We start from the raw sequence: 26,384 nt of genomic DNA on the forward strand, positions 1-26,384 counted from the left end.
TGTGTCACCAGCCCTTGCCCAATGAGCGGCTGCTCAGTGGCGGGAGGGCGGGCTACCGCGGCGGGGCTCTGCCCGCCTTGGCCCTCTGCTCTTCTCGGTCATGGAGGCGCCAGCCGCCGGCTTGTTTCTTCTCCTGTTGCTTGGGTCCTGGACCCCGGCGCCAGGCAGTGCCTCCTCCGAGACACCGCCGCTGATCAACGAGGACGTGAAGCGCACAGTGGACCTAAGCAGCCACCTGGCTAAGGTGACTGCCGAGGTGGTCCTGGCGCACCTGGGCGGCAGCTCCACGTCCCGAGCTTCCTCTTTCCTTCTGGCTTTGGAGCCTGAGCTCGAGTCTCGGCTGGCGCACCTGGGCGTGCAGGTGAGTGTGGGCCATCCCTCGCCGCCGCTCCCGGGGCCTTTCCCGCCTCCCTTCCTGCCGGTCCCCCGACTCCGCCCGCGCCCCTCTAGGCCTCAGGAAATGCGGAGACCTGGGCGGCGGGCGGGGCGCAGGGGTCCGTGGGATTGCCTCGGGGCCCCGGCGCCTCCGCGGCCGGTGCACGCCCGCCCTCATGCCTGGGCCACGTCAGCACTGGTCTGCCCCCGCGCCGGTCGCTGCTCACGTGAGCAGCTGCTGGGATTCGCGGCGGACCCTCCTCGGAGCTTGCCTCTGCTTGGGCCGTTCTCGGCACCGCTCCGGCGACCTCCGGCGGGTAGAACGCATCTTCCTTCCGTAAGGCGAGCGCGGCAGCCGCTTGGCCCGGTGCCAGCGGGCGCCGGACTTTATTTCTCACGGCCTGACGCGGTCACCCAAATGGAGGACAAATACATGAATTAAAATGAATTTCGTTCTCTTAATTCAGTATCTGGTCCGTTGTAGGTGCTTCTTTTTAGACATAGAGAACCATCAGAAATGTAACAGGTTTCGCATTTTTAACTCGGTAATCACTTGAAATCCCTATTAATGTGACGCATTTCTTAAGGTTGCTAATGAACACTTTCTAAATGTTAAAACTCTTCTTAAAGTTAATTTTGAAATTCCTGCACGTAATATAAGTTCTCTTATGCCGTACAGAAAAGGAAAGTCCAGTTTTCTCCCTTCCCCCTGCTGCTTCTCATTTTTAATCTCGGCGATAAATGGCTGTTTGGCTTAAATGTTTCCAGGTATTTCAGTGATCACCAAAGAAAATGTTGGGTTTGAGAGTAGAGAGAATATACATACACAGAGGTTTGTTTTTTATTACTATTGTTGTTAAACAATTTCATTAAATGATTACCTAATTATTTGTTGAGAGAATAGTCATTATAGTGTCACATTTCCCTCTAAGCAAACTTCGTTCTCTGACTGAATATGGAGCTATAAAGCTGGGTTTATAGAGATTACGTTTCTGAAATGACTCCTATTTTCTTTCATGCCTTGTCCATGATGAAATAGGCTTGTGGAAAGATAGATCAAAACCTCATGTAAATTTGCCTTGCCACCTTTGAATGTCTTGAATGTTAAATCCCATTCTTTATAGAAGCCAGTTGTGATTTAATGAGCTTGTTACAGTATAAGTGGACCACAGCAGGAGCTCGGCTATCCTGCCATCATGCCTGCGAGCTAGGTTAATGCGCTTATTTTATCTTGTTTTTATTTTTTCTCCCAACTTTATTGAGGTATAATTGGTATACAAAAAACTGCCTATTATTAATATATTCAAAATACATATACACTGGTGTTACCATTACCACAATCCGGGTAATAAACATATCTGTCACCTCCAGAAGTTTCGTTTTGTTCTTTGTTTTTGTAGTAAGATACTTTCTTACTGGGACTCTACTTTGTGTCAGGTATTACGGTGGGTATTTTAAATATATTTTAATTTAGCCCTCATAGCAACCATTTAAGGTATAAGTCCTCATATAGCAGGCAAGGAGGCTGTAGTCTGGCAGATTAAGTTATTTAGCCCCCTACATGTGGTCTTACAGTGCAGAGTAAGTCAGGGCTCCAGCTTATTCCATAATTTGTGTATTCTCACACTGTATAATGTTGCCTCTTCTGGCTTTGATGGCTGTGAGGTAGGGTTGTATTGGGTATAAGACCTGCAGTCACATCAACAGATTTATTTAAAATCATTTTCAATTTTGTAGTCCAAGACACGAGTTAAATGGATATATGTGCTATTTTGTACTCCTATCCTAGTGGGAAACAACTGGATGATGAACTTAACAAGGAGGTGCATATTTTCCAACAGTTGTGTTGGAAACTGATGAGGTTGCTGAAATGTTTTTCAGTGGGTTCTTTTCTTTCTTTCTTTCTTTCTTTTTTTTTTTGTTTTGAGACGGAGTTTCACTCTTGTTGCCCAAGCTGGAGTGCAATGGCGCTATGTTGGCTCACTGCAACCTCTGCCTCCTGGGTTCAAGTGATTCTCCTGTCTCAGCCTCTGGAGTAACTGGCCCATGCCACCATGCCCGGCTAATTTTTGTATTTTTTTTTTTTTGAGATGGAGTCTCGCTCTGTTGCCAGGCTGGAGTGCAGTGGCGCGGTCTCAGCTCAGTGCAACCTCTGCCTCCCGGGTTCAAGTGAGTCTCCTGCCTCAGCCTCCTGAGTAGCTGGGACTAAAGACGCGTGCCACCATGGCCAGCTAATTTTTGTGTTTTTTTCATAGAGACAAGGTTTCACCATGTTGGCCAGGATGGTTTTGATCTCTTGACTTCGTGATCCGCCCGACTCGGCCTCCCAAAGTGCTGGGATTACAGGTGTGAGCCACTGCACTTGGCCTGGCTGGTTCCCATTGTGATAAGATTCTAGTCAACGTAATGAAACTTGTTGTTTGTGTTAGACTGTACAGCTTTATTGAGGATGAATGTATGATTGTTTTAGGCTTTTTGATGTAATATTTTAAAAGTTAACCATTACAGCTTTTTGTATCTTACTGGGAATCACTACTTAAGTCCTAAAAGATAGACTAATTTTTGTTTTTTTCAGTTGAGGGTGGGTTGGCAGAGAGATCAGTGGGGTATGTATACACTTCTCCCTTGCAGCCTGCTCCAGAGTCTTATGATTGGAGATAACTACTCTTTCTCAGAAAACCCCTGCAGCCTGCTGGAGTGAACATCCTTTTCCTGGTTACATAGCTTGTTGCTATGAGGGTACCCCAAACAGTGGTCACTGGCTCCTCCCCAAGGGATTTTTGCCACTGTTAACTGTTTTTTTTTTTTTTTTTTTTGAGAGGGAGTCTCACTCTGTCGCCCAGGCTGGAGTGAGTGCAGTGGCATGATCTCGGCTCACTGCAACCTCCGTCTTCCAGGTTCAAGTGATTCTCCTGCTTCAGCCTCCCAAGTAGCTGGGCTTTACAGGTGCCCGCCACCACGCCTGGCTAATTTTTGTATTTTTAGTAGAGATGGGGTTTTACCATGTTGGCCAGGATGGTCTCGATCTCCTGACCTCAGGTGATCTGCCTGTCTCAGCCTCTCAAAATGTGAATCACCGCGCCCGGCCAACTTTTTTTTTTTTGAGATGGAGTTTCACTCTTGTCGCCCAGGCTGGAGCGCAGTGGCATGGTCACAGCTTACTGCAACCTCCGCCTCCTGGGTTCAAGCAATTCTCCTGCCTCAGCCTCCCAAGTAACTGGGATTACAGGCGCCCACCACCATGCCCAGCTAATTTGTATTTTTAGTAGAGATGAAGTTTCACCATGTTGGTGAGGTTGGTCTCGAACTCCTGACCTCAGGTGATCCACCCCCCCCCGCCTCCCAAAGTGCTGGGATTATAGGCGTGAGCCACTGTGCCTGGCCAGTTTTAACTTTTATATTAGTGAAAAAACAGTTTTAAGCTGGGCGTTGTATCTCATGCCTGTAATCTGTGGGAGGATTGCTTGAGCCCAATAGTTCGAAACCAGTCTGGGCAATATAGGGAGACCCTGTCTGTACAAAAATAAAAAATAAAACCCATGAGACTTTTTTTTTTTTTTGAGACGGAGTTTTGCACTGTCACCTGGGCTGGAGTGCAGTGGCATGATCTCAGCTCACTGCAGCTTCCGCCTCCCAGGTTCACGAAATTCTCCTGCCTCAGCCTCCCGAGTAGCTGGGATTACAGGCATACACCACCATATCTGGCTAATATTTTGTATTTTTAGTAGAGACGGGGTTTCACTCTATTGGCCGGAATGGTCTTGAACTCCTGACCTGGTGATCCACCTGCCTTGGCCTCCCAAAGTGATGGGATTACAGGCGTGAACCACCACGCCCGGCCCCGAGACTTTTCTGTTATATCACTAAATACATTTCTTTGAGTATGCTTATTTGAATATAAATGAGGAAGAAAAGCATCAAGAAAGGGGCCTTTGAGAAGTATATTTGGAAGTGTAATCTTTCTGTGTATTTCATCATTCAGGAAAATGTTATGCATTTATAGAAGTTTTATGCCACTTTTATTTATTTATTTATTTATTTATTTTGAGGCGAAGTTTTGCTCTTGTTGCCCAGGCTGGAGTGTGATGGTGCGATCTCATCTCACTGCAATCTCCACCTCCCAGGTTCAAGCGATTCTCCTGCCTCAGCCTCCTGAGCAGCTGGGATTACAGGCATGCGCCACCATGCCTAGCTAATTTTGTAATTTTAGTAGAGATAGGGTTTCTCCTTGTTGGTCAGGCTGTTCTCGAACTCCTGACCTCAGGTGATCCACCTGTCTCAGCCTCCCAAAGTGCTGGGATTACAGGTTTGACCCACTGCGTCTGGCCATATGCCACTTTATAAAAGTAAGTCTTGGACAATATTCTTGTGTTTCAGAGAAAAAAAATTGTTACTGAAAAGAAAATTCAATCTCTGAAAAGTTCTGGTAATTTGACTACTTTAATGGGGATATACTAAAGCACTTGGTTAATTATTGACTCAAAATTTAGAAGCCAAAAGATGTGAAGAATAAACTATTTTTTTGTGTTCTAGGTGAAGGGAGAAGATGAGGAAGACAACAATTTGGAAGTACGTGAAACCAAAATTAAGGGTAAAAGGTAAGCTGACAAACAATATACCTTGTCTCTTGTTAAAGGGTATGTCAGGGTTGGGATCATATGGGATCATAAACTAGGAAAGTTGCTTAGGAAGTGCCTGCTGTATTACACATTTTTTCTTTTCTTTCTTTCTTTTTTTTTTTTTTTTTTTTTTTTTTTTGTAGAGAGGAGGTCTAGCTATGTTGCCCAGGCTGATTTTGACCTCCTGAGCTCAAGCCATCCTCCTGCCTTGGCCTCTCAAAGTGCTGGCATTACAGGTGTGAACCACTGCATCTGTCTTAGAGGACTTTTTTTTTTTTTTTTTCTTGAGACAGGGTCTGGCTCTGTTGCCCAGGCTGCATTACTGTGGTGCCATGTTGACTCACTGCAACCTCCACCTCCAGGGCTCAAACCATCCTTCCACCTCAGCCTCCTGAGTAGCTGAGACTAGAGGTGTGTACCACCACACACGGCTTGTGTGTGTGTGTGTGTGTGTGTATGTATTTTTAGTAGACACAGGGTTTTGCCATGTTACCCAAGTTGGTCTTGAACTCCTGGCCTCAGGCGATCCGCCTGACTTGGCCTCCCAAAGTGCTGGGATTACAGGTGTGAGCCCCCACACCTGGCCAAGAGATCACATTTAATATAATAATTTAAGTCTTTTATTAACCGGACACGGTGGCAGGTGCCTGTAGTCCCAGCTACTCGGGAGGCTGAGGCAAGAGAATCGCTTGAACCTGGGAGGTGGAAGTTGCAGTGAGCTGAGATCGCATAACTGCATTCCAGCCTGGGTGACAGAGCAACACTCCATCTCAGAAAAAGAAAAAAAATAATTTAGGTCTTTTAAGACAAATATCTAGCTGTTTCTTTCAGGGCTGTTTATAAATAGCAAGAGTGTAAAACAACGTAAATGTTCAACAATGGAACAGGCCGGGCGCGGTGGCTCAAGCCTGTAATCCCAGCACTTTGGGAGGCCGAGACGGGCGGATCACGAGGTCAGGAGATCGAGACCACCCTGGCTAACACGGGGAAACCCCGTCTCTACTAAAATACAAAAAACTAGCCGGGCGAGGTGGCGGCGCCTGTAGTCCCAGCTACTCGGGAGGCTGAGGCAGGAGAATGGGGTGAACCCGGGAGGCGGAGCTTGCAGTGAGCTGAGATCTGGCCACTGCACTCCAGCCTGGGTGACAGAGCGAGACTCCGTCTCAAAAAAAAAAAAAAACAATGGAACAAAAGTTAAAAACATTCTAATAAGTAATCCCCAGCTACTTGGGAGGTTGAGGCAGTAGAATCGCTTGAACCCAGGAGGTAGAGGTTGCAGTGAGCCGAGATCGCACCATTGCACTCCAACCTGAGTGATAGAGCGAGACTCCAGCTCAAAAAGAAAAAGGTGATCTCTTAAAGATAATTGCTTTTGTTTTGGGTTCAAAATTTTATTCTGAGTTTGAACTGCTACTAGTGTTTTCAGTATCCTCAGTCTCTCTTATTTCTCTTGCCTTGTTCTTCCTTTAGTGGGAGATTCTTCATAGTCAAGCTCCCAGTTGCTCTTGATCCTGGGGCCAAGATTTCAGTCATTGTGGAAACAGTCTACACCCATGTGCTTCAGCCGTATCCAACCCAGATCACCCAGTCAGAGAAACAGTTTGTGGTGTTTGAGGGGAACCATTATTTCTACTCTCCCTATCCAACGAAGACACAAACCATGCGTGTGAAGGTTGCCTCTCGAAATGTGGAGAGCTACACCAAACTGGGGAACCCCACGCGCTCCGAGGACCTACTGGATTATGGGCCTTTCAGAGATGTCCCTGCCTATAGTCAGGTAGGCTCAGGTGGAGTCCAGCCCATCCCTGTCTGCTTCAGAGAATGTCTTGCAGAGTGACTACCTGTTGATAGGCTTGGGTGGTGTGGGGTGGATGGAATCTGCAGTCATTTCTAAGGTCATCCCAAAAGTGTTTAACCTGCAGTGAAATGATTCCATGGGGGTCCTGTTTCTCCTTTGGGGATCACAGGTAGAGGCTGGGGGTAGCATTCGGAGAGGTGGAATGGGTATTGGGGAATTGGAAGCAAGACATTCCATGCAGAGGCAGTAAGGACTTGAGATAGTGTGGCTGGGCAGATACTGGGGTAGCAAAGCTGTCTGAGTGGTTGAAGGCCTTCCTTGAATGTTGGGCCTCGGTTGGAACTTGAAGGGAGAGGGCGAAATTAAGGCTTACAAAGATTTTGTTACTATGGCAAATTGCAAACATGCCAAAGTACAAAGACTAGTATAAACTCCCACACACATCACTTAGATTCAGTGGTTATCAGGTTACCATAATTAACCTACCTCTTTTTTTCTTTGGTGGAGTACTTAAAAAAATTTTTTTTTTTTAAGAGACAGGATCCAGCTCTGTTGCCCAGCCTGGAGTACAGTGGCATGATCATAGCTCACTGTAACTTCAAACTCCTGGGCTCAGTCCATCCTCCCAGCTCAGCCTCCCATGTAGCTGGAATGACAGGCGTGTGTCACCATGCCCATTTAATTTTTTATTTTTGTTGTAGAGACATGGTCTTGCTTTGTTGCTCAGGCTAGTCTCAAACTCCTGGGCCCAAGTGATCTTCCTGCCTTGACCTCCCAAAGTGCTGGGATTACAGGCATGAGCCATGGTCCCTGGCCTCTTTGCTAGAGAATTTTAAAGGAAATCTCAGGAGTCATGTCTTTTTACTCTACCTACTTCCATACCATTTCTAAAAAATATGGATATTTTAGACGTTTAAGATTTCTTTGCACTGGGTGCAGTGGCTCATGCCTATAATCCCAGCACTTTGGGAGGCCGATACGGGAGGATCATATGTGCTCAGGAATTCAAGACCAGTCTGGGCAACATAGTGAGACCTCATTTTTACAAAAAATATTAAGCTGGGCATGGTGACACACTCCTGTAGTCCCAGCTACTTGGGAGGCGGTGGGAGGATTACTTGAGCCCAGGAGGTTAAGGCTACAGTTATCTATGATTGCACCACCCCACTCTAAAAAAAAAAGATTGCTTTGCATCTCTCTGTGTGTTTAGAACATGTGTCACTAAGGATGTGCAATCAAAATACTTTGTTCTAATGCTACGTGAAATAATTGTTTCTTTGTTTTTTTTTTGTCTTTTTTTTGTCTTTCTTTTTTTATTTTTATTTTTTGAGGAGGAGTCTTGATCTGTCACTCAGGCTGGAGTGCAGTGGGGCAGTCTTGGCTCACTGCAACCTCTGCCTCCTGGGTTCAAGCAATTCTCCTGCCTCAGCCTCCCGAGTAGCTGGGATTACAGGTGCCTGTTACCACGCCTGGCTAATTTTTGTATTTTTAGTAAGAGACGGGGTTTCTCCATGTTGCCAGGCTGGTCTTGAACTCTTGACCTCAGGTGATCCGCCTGCCTTGGCCTCCCAAAGTGCTGGGATTACAGTTGTGAGTCACCGCGCCTGGCCTGTTTTTTTATGTTTCAAATGTCAGTTTGATACATAGTTAGGGCTGTTCATCTTGGGTTGTTTTAAACTTTTAAGAACTTTTTATTAACTTAATTTTTTGAATGTGAAAACAACATGATTTCATAGTTAAAATTATATAAAATAAGTTATATATAACACAATTATAAAAACAAGATATATATAACACAATTATAAAACAAGATATATATAACACAATTATAAAACAAGTTATATGTAACACAATTATATATAACAAGTTATATGTAACACAATTATATATAACAAGTTATATGTAACACAATTATAAAAACAAGTTATATGTAACACAATTATATATAACAAGTTATATGTAACACAATTATATATAACAAGTTATATGTAACACAATTATATATAACAAGTTATATATAACAAGTTAAAAGGCCAGGTGCATATATATATATATGGCCTTATATATAAGTGCGCTTACATAAGGTGCATATATACACACACACACACACATACACATACATACATACATAAGGCCAAGTGTACCATTTTAAGTTATATATATATATCTCACAAGTTATAAGGCCAGGTGCACTGGCTCATGCCTGTAATCCCAGCACTTTGGGAGACTGAGGTGGGGCAGATCACTTGAAGCTAGGAGTTCAAGACCAGCCTGGCCAGCATGGTGAAACCCCATCTCTACTAAAAATACAAAGATTAGCTGGGTGTAGTTGCACTCAACTGTAGTCCCACCTACTAGGGAGGTTGAGGCACGAGAACTGCTTGAACCTAGGAGGTAGGGGTTGCAGTAGCCAAGATCATGTCACTGCACTCCAGCCTGGGCAACAGAGCAAGACTCTGTCTCCAAAAAAACAGGCAAGTTATAGTCAGAGAATTCTTGCTTCCAATTTTCCCGTTCATTTGTTCTCCTTGGTAACCATTTATGTTAGCTTTTGGTTTATTCTTCTAGTGCTTCCTTCTAAATGTGTACAGATTTATAGTAAACATACTCATATTCCTCCATGTCTCAAAACATAGCTCCCTATGTATATTGTTGCTCTGTGGGGTTGTTTTTGGGGAGGGGGAGGGTCTCTGTGCCTCCTGTTGTGGTTGCAGAGTGCCCAGGGCCCACGTGCCCACTGTGAAGATGACAGCCTTGCCACTCTGAGCTGTGCTTTCTCTAACTGCATGATTTCTTTTACTTACTTAAAACTGAGTGAGAGTTCATATTGGGACACTGATTTGATTTTCCTCTATGCAGGCTTTTAAAAATATAAATATTTTGGGTTTTCAAATTTTCCTCCATTTTAATAATAGAATGTTCTTGAGAGGCTGGGTGCGGTGGCTCACGCTTGTAATCCTGGTACTTTGGGAGACCGAGGTTGGCAGATCACGAGGTCAGGAGTTTGAGACCAGCCTGGCCAGCATGGTGAAACCCCATCTCTACTAAACATACAAAAAATTAGCCAGGCATGGTGACATGTGCCTGTAATTCCAACTACTTGAGAGGCTGAGGCAGGAGAATCACTTGAACCCGGGAGGTGGAGTTTGCAGTGAACTGAGATCACGCCGTTGCACTCTAGTCTGGGCAACAGGGTGAGACTTTGTCTCAAAAAAAAAAATAAATAAATAAAAGTTCATGAGAGACCATTTGGCAAATACAAAGGAAGATTTGAGGTCAGTTCACCACCACTATCGACACTATTGACATTTTAGTACCTGAGTCATTTCTAAGCATAGGGCTTTTTAATATATATATTATGTTTAATGTCATATTATGTAAAAGGATTGTGTAATACCTTTGCCACTTAGAATATTCTCTAAGCATTTTACATATTACTACATTACCTTTGTCAACTTTTTTTTTTTTTTTTGAGACAGGGTCTTACTCTTGTCGCCCAGGCTAGAGTGCAGTGGTGCAGTCTCAGTTCACTGCAACCTCTGCCTCTTGAGTTTAAGTGATTCTCCCACCTCAGCCTTCCCAGTAGCTGGGACTTACAGGCATGTGCCACCACGCCTGGCTAATTTTTGTATTTTTCGGTAGAGACAGGGTTTCACCGTGTTGGCCAGGCTAGTCTCAAACTCCTGACCTCAAATGATCTACCCACTGTGGCCTCCCAAAGTGCTGGGATTACAAGTATGAGCCACTGTACCCGGACGGCCTGTAAACCATGTTTGTTTTTTTTTTTTTTTTTGAGACAGAGTCTTGCTCCGTCACCCAAGCTGGAGTGCAGTGGCTCAATCTTGGCTCACTGCAACCTCCACCTCCTGGGTTCAAGCGATTCTCCTGCCTCAGCCTCCTGAGTATCTGGGACTACAGGCGCCCGCCACCACACCCGGCTAATTTTTCTTTCTTTCTTTTTTTTTTTTTTGTTGAGACAGAGTCTCACTCTGTCGCCCAGGCTGGAGTGCAGTGGCCGGATCTCAGCTCACTGCAAGCTCCGCCTCCCGGGTTTAGGCCATTCTCCTGCCTCAGCCTCCCGAGTAGCTGCGACTACAGGCGCCCGCCACCTCGCCCGGCTAGTTTTTTGTACTTTTTTTAGTAGAGACGGGGTTTCACTGTGTTAGCCAGGATGGTCTCGATCTCCTGACCTCGTGATCCGCCCGTCTCGGCTTCTCAAAGTGCTGGGATTACAGGCTTGAGCCACCGCGCCCGGCTAATTTTTCTTTTCTTTTTTTTTTATGTTTTTATTTTTATTTTATTTTTTTATTTTTGAGACAGAGTCTCGCTCTGTTGCCCAGGCTGGAGTGCAGTGGCGTGATCTCGGCTTACTGCAAGCTCCACCTCCCAGGTTCACACCATTCTCCTGCCTCAGCCTCCCGAGTAGCTGGGACTACAGGCGCCCGCCACCAGGCCGGTTAATTTTTTTGTATTTTTAGTAGAGACGGGGTTTCACCGTGTTAGCCAGGATGGTCTCAATCTCCTGACCTCGTGATCCACCTGTCTCGGCCTCCCAAAGTGCTGGGATTACAGGTATGAGCCACTGTGCCGGGCCACGCCTGGCTAATTTTTCTATTTTTAGTAGAGACGAGGTTTCACCGTATTGGCCAGGCTGGTCTCAAACTTCTGACCTTGTGATCTGCCTGCCTTGGCCTCCTAAAGTTTACAGGCATGAGCCACCGTGCCCAGCCACTACACCGTTTTTAAGTGGCTAACTCACTGATTTGATGTCCTAGAGCTCATTTGCCTAGTTTCTGTAGTTAAACAGTTAGTTTTTTTTTTTTTTCTATTTAATATTATAATATACATCTCTGCACATAACTTTGTATTCTCAGGATTTTCTGAAGTAATGCTTTTCAAATTGAAGGATATGAACATTTTTAAATCTCTTGCTGGTTGGGCACAGTGGCTCATGCTTGTAATCCCAGCACTTTGGGAGGCCAAGGTGGGTAGATTGCTTGGGACCACCTTGGGCAACGTGGTGAAATTCTGTCCCTACAAAAAATAAAAAAAATTAGCTGGGCATGGTGGCATGCACTTGGAATCCCAGCTACTCATAGGGCTTGAGGTGGGAGGATTGCTTGAGCCCAGGAAGTTGAGACTGCATTGAGCCAAGATTGTGCCACTCACTGCACCCCTGTTCATTAAAAAAAATTAAAAAAAAAAGAAAAGAAAACCTCTTGCTGTAGTTTGCCAAGTAGTTTTTCAAAAGATTTAATCAATTTTTTAGGATTCCAGCTGTGTGAAACTGCTGGTTTCCCTATGCCCTTGCTTGTACTGGCATTAAATGCTATCAAATATGATTATGAGTGAATTGTACTTTTAAAAATCTAGTCATAGAATGAGTGAATAAACTAGTGAATAAGCTAGCTGTAAGAGCTAACAAAATAGATTGTCTTTTTCATGGACTTTTGGGAAGCAAGGTGTGTTGGGCCTTATTGAGAGGTGATGTTTAACATATAGAAGAGTGAAGTCAGGCTGGGCATGATAGCTGGCTGGGCGGCGTGGTGGCTTACGCCTGTAATCCCAGCACTTTGGTAGGCCAAGGTGGGCGATCACCTCAGGTCAGGAGTTCGAGACCAGCTTGGTCAACATGGTGAAACACCATCTCTGCTAAAAATACAAAAATTAGCCAGATGTGGTGATGCACGCCTGTAATCCCAGTTACTTGGGAGGCTGAGGCAAGAGAATCGCTTGAACCCAGGAGGCGGAGGTTGCAGTGAGCTGAAGTTGTACCACTGTACTGCAGCCTGGGTGACAGAGCAAGACTCTGGTCTCAAAAAGGAAAAAAAAAAAAGCGAAGTCAGAACTTAGCAGACCTTGTATTGCTACTTAGGTTTATGACTTTGAACAAGGTAATGGAAACTGCTAGGCCTTGAGATTTTTATTTGTCAAATGGGGATAAGTAGTTCTTACTTCATCATATTGTCTTGAGAATGAAATGAGATAATGCACTTATTTAGAACTCATAAAACTGCCTAATACATACAGTCAGCTCCAAACACATTAGTTATTGTTTTGTGTCCTACTTTTTGAATAATATATCATAAACATTTTTTCCCATATGTCAACAAGAATTCCTAGTAAACATTTTACAATGTTGCATACGTTGGATACATCATAATTTACCCATTCTGTTGCTGATACATAGGTTGTCTCCAATCAATTTGATTTAAACTAATGGTGACTTCTCTGTTGCCAAAATTTGGACTATTTGTTTCCTTCCTTCCAGGATACTTTTAAAGTACATTATGAGAACAACAGCCCTTTCCTGACCATCACCAGCATGACCCGAGTCATTGAAGTCTCTCACTGGGGTAATATTGCTGTGGAAGAAAATGTGGACTTGAAGCACACAGGAGCTGTGCTTAAGGGGCCTTTCTCACGCTATGATTACCAGAGACAGCCAGATAGTGGAATATCCTCCATCCGTTCTTTTAAGGTATGGAATGTTCAACTTGGACATTGTGAGAAACGAGGACTTCATCATAGCTACTTACTCTTTGCTTTTTGAAACTAGCTAAATATATAGGCAGTTGTTTAGGGTTGACTGATGCTTATGTTGTTGATTGGGAGTGTTAGAAACCAACAGAATCTTTAAAAATACCCCCCCATGACTGGGTGCGGTGGCTCACGCCTGTAATCCCAGCACTTTGGGAGGCCGAGGCGGGTGGATCTCGATCAGATTGAGACCATCCTGGCTAACACGGTGAAACCCCGTCTCTACTAAAAATACAAAAAATTAGCCGGACGTGGTGGCGAGTGCCTGTAGTCCCAGCTACTTGGGAGGCTGAGGCAGGAGAATGACCTGAACCCAGGAGGTGGTTTGTATTTATTTATTTATTTATTTATTTTTGAGACAGAGTCTCGCTCTGTTGCTCAGGCTAAAGTGCAGTGGCGTGATCTTGGCTCACTGCCAGCTCCCCCTCCCTGGTTCACGCCATTCTCCTTCCTCAGCCTCCTGAGTAGCTGGGACTACAGGCTCCCGCCACCATGCCCGGCTAATTTTTTGTATTTTTAGTAGAGACGGGGTTTCACCGTGTTAGCCAGGATGGTTTTGATCTCCTGACCTCGTGATCCGCCTGCCTCGGCCTCCCAAAGTGCTGGGATTACAGGCGTGAGCCACCACGTCTGGCCTAATTTTTTGTATTTTTAGTAGAGATGGGGTTTCACCATGTTGGGCAGGCTGGTCTTGAACTCCTGGCCTCAAGTGACCTGCCTCCCTTGCCCTCCCAAAGTGCTATGATTACAGGTGTGAGCCACCACGCCCTGCCTAAACCATATTTTTTAAATGAAAATTTGAATAGAAAAAGGAAAAGCATACTCAGTACCACACCACCCAAACTCAGCTGACATTTTGACCTATTTCTTTGTTCTTTTTTTTTTTTTTTTTTTTGAGATGGAGTTTTCACTATTGTTGCCCAGGGCTAGAGTGCAATGGCCCGATCTTGGCTCGTTGCAACTTCTGCCTCCCGGGTTCAAGCAATTCTCCTATCTCAGCCTCCTGAGTAACTGGGATTACAGGCGCAAGCCACCATGCCCAGCTAATTTTTGTGTTTATAGTAGAGGCGGGGTTTCATCACATTGGTCAGGCTGGTCTCCAACTGCTGACCTCAGATGATTCACCCGTCTTGGCCTCCCAAAGTGCTGGGATTACAGGCTGCTGGGATTACAGGTGTGAGCCACTGTGCCTGGCCCTTTTGTAATGTTTTTAAAAAACATTTTATCATATTGCATACAGTTTTTAAATCTTTTTTGTCTTATAAATGAAATCTTATAAACTTTTTTTTTAACTTATGTGTGATAGAAGGGGTCAGTATGTGAAAAAAGGTGTTATCCCTTCCTCCCATGATCAAAATACACTGACAGATTTGGAAGATACAATGAAGAATATCAAGTAGAAAAACCCTTTCTGTAACCCTACCACCTAGTAATTTGATGAAATTTCTTCCGTCTTCCATCTTTATCTGCAAAATAACTTGAAAAATAATTTTTACCTTTGTATCAAGTCTTCAGTGTTCACAAAGGTATTTGCAATTCCCTTAATTATTTACTGTTTAGAAGAATTTGGGTAGTTAGCACCCTTGATTGAGAGGTCGACGTAATTTCTAGAAATTCTGAAACCTTTGTGGGAAAGTTAGACTTTTTTAGGTTGTGTTTGGGGGCTGTTTTAATTAAGTAGTACCATGTGAGGATCTTGGTGCAGAAAGTCTTCTGTGTTTAGGATCATTTCCTCTTTGAGCTGATTCCTGGAGTTAAGAAGGGCATATCTACTCTCTTGCAGACCATCCTTCCTGCTGCTGCCCAGGATGTTTATTACCGGGATGAGATTGGCAATGTTTCCACCAGCCACCTCCTTATTTTGGATGACTCTGTAGAGATGGAAATCCGGCCTCGCTTCCCTCTCTTTGGCGGGTGGAAGACTCATTACATCGTTGGCTACAACCTCCCAAGCTATGAGTACCTCTATAATTTGGGTCAGTCTTCAATAGCAAGGGAGAAACTAACCTTTTCTTTAATATTGTGCATTTTTTTTCTTTCAATTACCAGTCTTTATAGATGGGGAGTGTTCATTTGTCATTCTTAGGAAGGCTGGTTTATCAGGAACTTTTATTAAGTGGGTACAAGTTACTATTGTAAAAGTAATACAAGCATTTGATAGTCAATTCGAACAGCATGTAAAAGTCCTCTCCTTGTAGTTCTGTCATCAGATGGAACCGCTTAAATTCCTTTAAATAGTTTTTGAGTTATTTAAAAAATAAAAATTCAGAGAATAATAAAACACTTTTATATGAGCACCCAGAACTAATGATTGTAAACATTTTGTGGTATTTTCTTCAAGTCTTTCTTTTTTTTGAGACAGAGTCTCACTCTTGCCACCCATGCTGGAGTGGAATGGTGCGGTCTTGACTCACTGCAACCTCAACCTCCCGGTTGAAGCGATTCTCATGCTTCACCCTCCCGAGTGGATGGGATTATAGGCGCCCACCACCACGCTCAGCTAATTTTTTGTATTTTTAGTAGAGACACGGTTGCACCATGTTGGCCAGGCTGGTCTTGAACTCCTGACCTCAGGTGATCCACCTGCCTCGGCCTCCCAAAGTGCTGGGATTGTAGGTGAGAGCCACCATGCCCAGCCAAGTCTTTTTTTTTAAACCTTTTGTTGAAAATAAGATATAGAAAACCACACAAAAAATATATAGTTCAGTGAATTATTATAAGAGGAACACCTTGTGCCACTCTCCACCCCCTCCCGTCAATAAATCAAAATTTGCTAGCTACTCAAAAAGCATTTCATGCACCTCTTCCTTCTCCATTAAGTAATCACTTCCCTGACTTTGAGTAATCACTTTCTTGAATTTCTTTGTAGTTTTAACACCCAAGTATGTGTCTCTACATACTATACCTTAGTTTTGCCCTTTTCAATCTCTTCAATTTGTCTTATCCTTTAATCTTTTTTTTGTTTTGTTTTGAGACGGAGTCTCATTCTGTTGCTCAGGCTGGAGTGCAGTGGTGCGTTCTCGGCTCACTACAAGCTCCGCCTTCAGGATTCACGCCATTCTCCTGCCTCAGCCTCCTGAGCAGCTGGGACTACAGGTGCCCACCACCACGCCTAGCTAATTTTTTTTTGTATTTTTTAGTACAGATGGGGTTTCACCATATTAGCCAGGATGGTCTTGATCTCCTGACCTCGTGGTCCACCTGCCTCAGCCTCCCAAAGTGTTGGGATTACAGGCGTGAGCCACCACGCCTGGCCTTTCTTATCTATTAATCTGCAGTTAACTCCTACATCTGTTTTCCTTGGAGCGATCTCCGCTCACTGCAACCTCCGCCTCCTAGGTTCAGGCGATTATCCTGCCTCAGCCTCCCGAGTAGCTGAGACTATAGGCACCTGCCATCATGCCTGGCTATTTTTTGTATTTTTAGTAGAGATGGGGTTTCACTACATTAGGCAGGTTTTGAACTGACCTCAAGTGATCCACTTGCCTTGGCCTCCCAAAGTGCTGGAATTATAGGTTGAAGCCACTGTGCCAGGCCTGTTTCTTCATTTAAAACTTTTCTGGGAGGTTGAGGCAGGAGAATTGCTTGAGCTCAGGAGTTTGAGACCAGCCAGGGCAACATTGTGAAAACGGGTCTCTACAAAAAAATTTTTTTTTTTTTTGAGATGGAGTCTTGCTCTGTCGCCCGGGCTGGAGTGCAGTGGCCGGATCTCAGCTCACTGCAAGCTCTGCCGCCCGGGTTTACGCCATTCTCCTGCCTCAGCCTCCCGAGTAGCTGGGACTACAGGCGTCCGCCACCTCTCCCGGCTAGATTTTTTTTGTATTTTTTAGTAGAGACGGGGTTTCACCGTGTTAGCCAGGATGGTCTTGATCTCCTGACCTTGTGATCTGCCCGTCTCGGCCTCCCAAAGTGCTGGGATTACAGGTTTGAGCCACCGCGCCCGGCCAAAATTTTTTTTTAATGAAAATTATCTGGCTCACACCTGTAGTCTTAGCTGCTTGGGAGGCTGAGGCAGGAGTAACACTTGAGCCCAGGAAGTTGCCCTCTATCCTGGGTGACAAAGCAAGACTCTGTCTCTAAAAAATAATTAAAGTTGCTTTTCTTCGCATTTATCTTAAAGCATTATTGTTTGTTATTATTCACTCTAATCCATCTATATTCACTCTATCTAGCTTAGCCTTAATTCCTAAAATGCTTTTTATTTCTAATTTTTTTTTTTTTTTTTTTTTTTTTTGAGACAGAGTCTCACTCTGTCACCCAGGCTGGAGTGCAGTGGTGCATTCTCAGCTGACTGTAACCTCCCAGGCTGGAGTGCAGTGGCGTGATCTTAGCTCACTGCAACCTCCGCCTGCCAGGTTCAAGAGATTCTCCTGCCTCAGTTTCCCAAGTAGTTGGGACTACAGGCACGTGCCACCATGCCCAGCTAATTTTTTATTCTTAGTAGAGATGGGATTTCACTATGTTGGCCAGGCTGGTCTTGAACTCCTGACCTCAGGTGATCCACCTGCCTCGGCCTCCTAAAATGCTAGGATTATAGACGTGAACCAGCACGCCCGGCCTGAATTTTTCTAATTGTTTACATTGTTCTTGCATCACTGTGTCATTTTTTAAATACCTTTAGCTTGTTTTGGAATAGTAGGAGCAGTCTCCTGGTTCGTTTTTATGGACGTCTTTCTGGCATGTTTTCATTTTCTTATAGGGATGTTCTCATTTTCATCCCATTTTTCTTATATAACTTGTTCTTTTCTTTTCCTTTTTTTTTTTTTTTTGAGATGGAGTCTCGCACTGTCGCCCAGGCTGGAGTACAGTGGCGCAATCTCAGCTTACTACAACCTCTACCTCCTGGGTTCAAGTGATTTTCTTACCTCAGCTTCCCAAGGTGCTGGAATTACAGGCATGTGCCACCACACCTGGATAATTTTTGTAGTAGAGACAGGGTTTCACCATGTTGTCCAGGCTGGTCTTGAACTCCTGACCTCAGGTGTTCTACCCGCCTCTGCCTCCCAAAGTGCTGGGATTACAGGCATGGGCCACTGTCTGTTGATCATTTTTAATGTGACCTTTCCAAAGGAAAGGGTGGCTTTTGTACCTTCCCAGATCTCTGCTATTTTAGTGTGGTATACTGCAAAAACATGTGACTTGATTTCTGAGCTTTCCCCTGCATGGTTTTTGAGTTCCATTGTCCCTGTCATGCTCAATTTTGATTGTGTTGAGCAGTTTCTCCTCATTGTAGGGCACTATCCCAGAAGGGGAGTTCTGCTCTCAGGGACTAGACTGCTGCAGACTCGTGACCTTCTGCAGGCCTGTTTCACTCACCATTAGGCAGTGCACAAGTGCTCCGAGTTTCAGCCACTCCTCACATTGGCCTTCTGTGCTCTCTAGGGAATCCCGGTTGTGTGTTTTGGGGTTCTGCTGTTCTCAAGCACACCAGTTGCCCTGTTGCTTCTCTCTGCTTTCTCCTTTACAGACACTGATAATGTGAAGGTCTTGTGGCTGTCGGTGTTTTGACCCCTATCCCTGTCTCTGTGTTGTGTGGTTCAGTAGAGATACTTTGTTGCCTGGTTTTGTTGTAAACATGGTCCTTGGGTTTTTGGTTTTGCTGTCTAGTTGCTTTGTCTTTATGTGAGCCCCTGTACTTCTTTCTCTCCTGCCCATTTGATCTGTTTTCCACATCATTGCTTATGCTTGATCCTTCAGGTGACCAGTATGCACTGAAGATGAGGTTTGTAGACCATGTGTTTGATGAACAAGTGATAGATTCTCTGACTGTGAAGATCATCCTGCCTGAAGGAGCCAAGTGAGTGTGACTGTTCCTTTCCTTTGCACCTGATTTTTCTGGTTGTACCCTTGTGGTACTCTAATGGGAGCCTATGTTCTAGGGGTACAGTCTTTGTGTCACTTTGCTCTAGATTTACTTTATCAGGGAACATCTACTTGGCCTCTCTTGAGTGACATGTCCACTCTGACTGACAGAATGAGAGACCCCTTGATTTTCTTCCTGTGGAGAACATTCCATAGGGGAAGGATAGTTCCTCACGCAGATCCAGGCTGTGCTGTTTACCAGGAGAAGGGACAGTGGGCCTGGGCAGACAAAAGCAGGACATGTCCCCTGCCGCATAAGAAACTCTTATTCATGTGAAGAGAAAGAACATTCAGAACAGCCCGTGAGGCATCTGTTCAAGCCCCCGAGGGACTCACTGGGTCGGATGTACAGGAGAGCTGTGTCAACTTTGTCACTCCAAGGAGTGGGGCCAGTACCTGTGAGAACTTGGGAGTGGAAGATTCAGAGGGACAGTTGTTGTCCCAGCAGACAAGGGCTTTAAAACAGAGGGCTTTCTGGCACTTGCTCCCCTGTCTCAAGAGAGTGGATGTTCTCCATAGCTGGGAAGGGAGCAGAGTGGAGGAGTGTAAACTTAGGGACCTTGAAAGGCCCCTTAGCCTTGGAACTCTCTGATTCTAAACCTGGTTTATCTGTGTAGTTGGTTGGAGGCTATGTTTTATTCCCATCTTCTTCCAGGAACATTGAAATTGATAGTCCCTATGAAATCAGCCGTGCGCCAGATGAGCTGCACTACACCTATCTGGACACATTCGGCCGCCCTGTGATTGTTGCCTACAAGAAAAATCTGGTAGAACAGCACATTCAGGACATTGTGGTGAGTGGCTCCACTTTTTGCCTTCCATGTCATCTTCCCCAGACAGTGGGCTCTGGGGCCAAGAACTCACCCCCTGTCCCTCCTTGGGCTGGAGTCATGTGAGCTCACAGCATCTTCTGGTCTTAGGGTGGGGCAGCAGGTCAAGTGGGCCAGCCTGGGTGAATCTAGGCTCCCGTGTCCCTGCAGCTCCGATGAAGCTGTCCTCTTGCTCCTCCCAGGTCCACTACACGTTCAACAAGGTGCTCATGCTGCAGGAGCCCTTGCTGGTGGTGGCGGCCTTCTACATCCTGTTCTTCACCGTCATCATCTATGTTCGGCTGGACTTCTCCATCACTAAGGTACCCTCTCAGCCTTCTTCCTGCTTGTCATTTATGTCCTTGGTAATATTTCACCAGCTTGAGCACTGATCCTCACAGTGAGCCCAGGGCAGGATGCCATGGGCAAAAGACTGCCTGTGCTCATCCTTGCCAGAAGGGTACTTTGTTTTTGTTGCTTGTGGTCACCAGCACAGGAGGTTAAGTCCCTGCTTCTGTCTTGTTTTGGCTCTGGAGACAGAGTAACTTGGATGCTCAGGTGAGGTAGGAAAAACGAAAAGATTGGTGCTTGTTATTCAGCTGTTTTGCTTCTTGTTATTCAGTGGAACTTGGGAGGTGGAACTCCTCTCTTAGTCGCCTCACCAGTGTCCCCTCTCCCTTCCCCTGTGGTGGTTCCTTGTTGGGAGCAGAAACCACTAACCTGGCCCCATCAGCACCCTTCTCCCCACCCCCACTCTCTGCTCCCTGACAGGCTCTGTGACTCCTTGGTCCTCCCAAGGCCTCACTACCGTTATCCTCAGGTCATCCTCTTGGTCTTTTCTTCCTTCTTTCCTCCATTTCTCATTCTGTCATTGTTCCTTAGGGCTCTTGGCGCCATGCTCCAGGGTAGGCACTAGTACCAGGCACTTATTGTAGTCAGGTGGGTGAGGCCTGGGGGAGGAGATGAGCATAGCTGGTGCTTGAGGACTGTGGGAATGTGATGACAGGCACAGGGTGTGCTTTTTTTTTTGAGATGGAGTCTCACTCTGTCTCTAGGCTGGAGTGCAGTGGCACTATCTCCGCTCACCGCAACCTCTGCTTCCCAGGTTCGAGCGATTCTTCTGCCTCAGCCTCCTGAGTAGCTGGGACTACAGGTGTGCATCAAGGATGTGCTTTGAGTGGGGCAACCTGGGAGGCCCCAAGGCTACCCTGAGGAGGTGACAGGCAAAGAAGGTGGGGAAGGGCATTCAGCTGGAGGGGCTGATGTTTGTGAGACAGCAGGGAGGGGTTTTGGTGGGACCTGTGAGCAAAGATGTTGATCCAGCTGAACTGTGTGGGTCCATTTATATGCAGATGTTTTTCTTTTCTTTTTTTTTTTTTTTGTTTTTTGAGACGGAGTCTTGCTCTGTTGCCCGGGCTGGAGTGCAGTGGTGTGCTCTCAGCTTGCTGCAACCTCCGCCTCCTGGGTTCAAGCAATTCTCCTGCCTCAGCCTCCCGCGTAGCTGGGACTACAGGTACGTGCCACCACACCCGGCTAATATTTTGTATTTTTAGTAGAGACAGGGTTTCACCGTGTTAGCCAGGATGGTCTTAATCTCGTGACCTTGTGATCCGTCTGCCTCGGCCTCCCAAAGTGCTGGTATTACAGGTGTGAGCCACTGCGCCTGGCCAGATTTTTTTCAATCAAATGCAGATAGGAAATACAATACCCAATACAGTGTTTGAGGGATCTGAAACCAAATATGTGGAGGTTGACTTTCTGTATGCTTGGGTTTTGCAGGGCTAACTACAGGACTTGAGTATGTGCAGATAGTCGGAGAGTGGGGGAATAACTGTGTGTGTGTGTATGCATGTGTACATGCGTACATGCATGCGTGTGGGTGTGTGTGTAATTATTTTTGCTGAATCATTGGAGGTTAAGTTGTAGACATTGTGCCCCTTTACCCTGGAATAGTTGAGCATGTGTGTAGCCTGAGAGCAAGGGTATTCTCTTACATAATCACAATACAATGATCAAATTCAGGAAATGTAATGTTGCTAAAAATCTGGTAGAACAGCATGTTCAGAACTTTGTGGTGAGTGGCTCCACTGTTCTGCCTTCTGTGCCTTCTTCCTCAAAGAATGGGTAGTGTAATTAATTAATTAGTTAATTAATACTATTAACTGGCCAGTTAATTAGTACTGTTGACCAACATGGAGTCCATAATTTTGCTGACTGTCCCCTGGTCAATCATAGCTCACTGTAGCCTGAAACTCCTGGGTTCAAGCCATCCTCCCACCTCATCCTCCCAAGTAGTTTGGGAGCATGCCATCATGCCCAGCTAATTAAAAAAAGTTTTTTTTTTGTTTTTTTTTTTCCAAGACAGAGTCTCACTCTGTTACCAAGGCTGGAGTGCAGTGGCATGATCAGGGCTCACTGCAGCCTCGACCTCCTGGGCTACAGTGATCCTCCCATCTCAGCTCCCTGAGTAGCTGGGACTACAAGCATGCGCCACCATGCCTGGCTAATTTTTTGTATTTTTATTAGAGACGGGGTTTCGCCATGTTGGCTAGGCTGGTCTCGAACTCCTGGACTCAAGCAGTCTGCCTGCCTTGGCCTCCCAAAATGTTGGGATTACAGGTGTGAGCCACTGCACTTGGCCAACATTTTTTTTTTTTTGTAGAGATGGAGTCTCATTATGTTACCCAGGCTGGTCTTGAACCCCTGACCTCAAGTGATCCTCCTGCCTCAGCTGCCCAAAGTGTGGGGATTATAGGTGTGACCCACGATTCCTGGTCCTTTCTTTGTGTTTAATAACCTTGACATTTGTAGTCTAGAGTCCACTTAGTTTTATAGAATGTCCCTTAATTTTGGTTTATCTAATGTTTTCTGCTGATTAAATGGGGAAGACTGCTGTAATGCATATGCAGGGCACACTGACATTATCATCCTTGTTCACATCTATCTGTCTGCCTTACTGGACTGTGAAGTGAAATGTCTGCTTCATCTTTTTCTTTTCTTTTTTTTTCTTTTTTTTGAGATGGAGTTCGCTCTGTCGCCCAGGCTGGAGTGCAGTGGCACAATCTTGGCTCACTACAACCTCCACCTCCCGGGTTCAGGTGATCCTCCTGCCTCAGCCTCCTGAGTAGCTGAGATTACAGGCGCCCGCCACCATGCCCGGCTAATTTTTTTTTTTTTTTTTTTTTTTTTTTAGTAGAGATAGGGTTTCACCATATTGGTCAGGCTGGTCTTGAACTCCTGACCTCGTGATCTGCCCGCCTTGGCCTCCCAAAGTGCTGGGATTACAGGCATAAGCCACCAGGCCCGGCAGGTCGGCTTCATCTTTATGGCCCTAGTTTTGCCCATTGCTGAACCTGGTCCAGATTAGGTGTCAGTAGGGATTTGACTCTTGACTTTCCAAGAAGGTGGCATTTCTTTTTTTGGATGGCTGGTGGTGGCAGATGTTCTTTGGGAGATAAGATCAGAGTGGACCCAAGCCTGGATGTTGTCACACATGGTGCCTCTCCTTCCTTCAGGATCCGGCCGCAGAAGCCAGGATGAAGGTAGCCTGCATCACAGAGCAGGTCTTGACCCTGGTCAACAAGAGAATAGGCCTTTACCGTCACTTTGACGAGACCGTCAATAGGTACAAGCAATCCCGGGACATATCCACCCTCAACAGTGGCAAGAAGAGCCTGGAGACCGAACACAAGGCCTTGACCAGTGAGATTGCACTGCTGCAGTCCAGGCTGAAGACAGAGGGCTCTGATCTGTGCGACAGAGTAAGTGTCGGTAATCACTGAGTCGCTTGGCTTGGGGCTCTCCATGCCTCACTGCTGTGTCTAGGGCAGACACTGGGCAGCTCTCTTGCTTACCTGCATGCTTGTGGGATGAGACTGCATCTGGCCATAGCTTTTCATGTGGTACCAATCCTTGTGGAGGAACAAGGGATTTTGGGGTCCTGGTTATGAGCTGGGTGTGGAGGAAGCTCTGCCAGCCTCCTCAGCACTGTGTGCCCTTATGGCCAGTGTAGCTGCATCCTCTCCTGGAGGCCAGACTGTTGTAGGTCCCAGGCCGCTTATGTCGTGGTAAAATGAACCTAGACTTTAGAATCAATAGGTTTGAATCCAGGCTCTGATTCAGAGTTCGTAAACCTGGCCAAGTCACCTAACTTCTGTGCCCCAGTTTCCTCATCTGTAAAATGAGAATGCTGTTAGCCCCTCATAGGGGTTGTGAGTGTGAAATGAGTTAATGCATGCAAAATATTCAGAACCCTGCCTGATACAAGCTATGTAAAGGAGTTATCTGTAAATGAGGATAGTAACCTTTTCGCAGAGGTGCCCCTCAGAGTCACTGACTCCCCTGTCCACTTCCTGGCATTCCCTCTCCTCACCCTATGTGAATTTCCTCATAGCGCCTACCACTTTTTTCGCTCTATGGCCCAGGCTGGAGTGCAGTGGCGCGATCTTGGCTCACTGCAAGCTCCGCCTCCTGGGTTCACGCCATTCTCCTGCCTTAGCCTCCCCAGCAGCTGGGACTACAGGTGCCTGCCACCACGCCTGGCTAATTTTTTTGTATTTTTAGTAGAGACGGGGTTTCACCGTGTTAGCCAGGATGGTCTCGGTCTCCTGACCTCGTGATCTGCCCGCCTTGGCCTCCCAAAGTGCTGGTATTGCAGGCGTGAGCCACTGCACTCGGCCTCACTTTTTTTGATTGTTGTTTTTGAGACAGGGTTTCACTCTGTTGCCCATGCTGGAGTGTAGTGGCGCAATCTCAGCTCACTGCAAGCCCCACCTCCAGGCTCAAGCAATCCTTCTACCTCAGCCTCCCAAGTACCTGGGATCACAGGTGCACACCACCATGCCCGGCTAATTTTTTGTATTTTTTGTAGAGATGAGGTTTTGCTATGTTGCCCAGGCTGGTCTTGAACTCCTGAGCTCAAGTGTTCTGCCTGCCGTGGCCTTCAAAGTGCTGGAATTACAGATGTGAGCCACCATGCCTGGCCCACACCTACCACTTTCTGAAACAATTTATTCTTCTACTTAAGTGTTAATTATATGTCAGCATCTAAGGGCAAGATCCCTTATCTGTCCTTAGTGCTGTTTTCTGGAACCTAGAATTGCCTCGCACCATGGCTCACTAATTTGTTGAATGTTGAATGAATGTGACTATACCAGTCCTCAATGTGACATACAGTAGGTGACAATGGCTGTCACCCCCCCCTTCCCTGGCCATTGATCTTTTGCCTAATTGAATCCCTAAAAGAGGTATCAGAGTGTTGAAAGAGGTGAAGTGGCTTAGGTCACGGAATGGAGTAGTGGAGTGAGGCCTCCGTTTTTGTAGTTTTTGCATCCTTCCTGTGAGTCATGTTTTACTCAGCATCAAGGCAATTGATGCTAAGGACCTAATTTGGCAAGCTGCAGGGAGAGAAGTGACGTTCATAGAGGAGCTGCTCTGTGCCAGGGCGCATGCCAGGTGCTGCCAAGTACTTTCACACTCAGTCCTCAGAGTCCTGGAACGTAGATGAGGCCCAGGGATGGTGCAGGGCTTGTTTACAAGGGCGTAAGAACAGGGCTTGTGGGTGGTGAAGTTGGCATTTGAAGCCAGGCCTATCTTCCTCCATAGCCAGCCCTGCTGCCCTGGGACACTGTGGTGTTGGCTGCATTTGTGGCTGATCCCTGTGGAGCTCTGGGGTCTATAAGCCTGGGAGATGGTGGGGCCTGCTGAGTGGGGTGTGGGAGGATCGCTCACAAGTCCTGCCCTGCTCTTACCTCGGCCAGGTGAGCGAAATGCAGAAGCTGGATGCACAGGTCAAGGAGCTGGTGCTGAAGTCGGCGGTGGAGGCTGAGCGCCTGGTGGCTGGCAAGCTCAAGAAAGACACATACATTGAGAATGAGAAGCTCATCTCAGGAAAGCGCCAGGAGCTGGTCACCAAGATCGACCACATCCTGGATGCCCTGTAGCCCCTGCCTGCATCCTCAGGGGGGCCCAGGGTGCCTGCACTTTGCAGTGGCAGGCGGAATGGGTGGTAGTGGGAGGTTGTGCATGGAGGCCAGTGAAGGCGGACATCTGTAAAAGGCCTTCAAGGAAGAGAAACCAGGCCCTGCCTCAGGCAGTGTGAGAAGCTTGCTGTTTGTCCTTAAATCTTTACTTTTTTTTTTAAAAAAAGAACACTTAAAAAAACTCCCATTAAAAACAAAACATCTTTGTGTTTTGAACGAAGGAATTTTCAATATTTGATTGGTATTCTGTTCTGAAGCTAGGATATTTTTTCAGCCTATAAAGCCCCCTGTTCTATGCCCTTCTAATTCCTGATGTTTGGGTATTTTGTGAGTGCATGTGTTTTTTTTTTTTTAAAGCGTGTGTGAACAAAGGGAAATAAAGCAGGGACTATGAACATTT

At 46.0% G+C, this 26,384-nt stretch overlaps 1 protein-coding gene across 1 annotated transcript; it reads left to right on the forward strand.

Moving 5' to 3' along the window:
• On the forward strand, nucleotides 1-26,384 carry RPN1 (ribophorin I). The gene is made up of 10 exons (XM_017885023.1): nucleotides 1-361; nucleotides 4,909-4,973; nucleotides 6,465-6,771; nucleotides 13,064-13,273; nucleotides 15,116-15,308; nucleotides 19,030-19,129; nucleotides 19,850-19,988; nucleotides 20,207-20,326; nucleotides 23,519-23,764; nucleotides 25,763-26,384. The coding sequence occupies exons 1-10, from the start codon at nucleotides 101-103 to the stop codon at nucleotides 25,943-25,945; spliced, it is 1,824 nt and encodes a 607-aa protein (XP_017740512.1). The 5' UTR covers nucleotides 1-100; the 3' UTR covers nucleotides 25,946-26,384.

Source organism: Rhinopithecus bieti, unplaced genomic scaffold, assembly GCF_001698545.2.
Source record: "Rhinopithecus bieti isolate Rb0 unplaced genomic scaffold, ASM169854v2 scaffold_13262, whole genome shotgun sequence".
Lineage (NCBI taxonomy): Eukaryota > Metazoa > Chordata > Mammalia > Primates > Cercopithecidae > Rhinopithecus > Rhinopithecus bieti.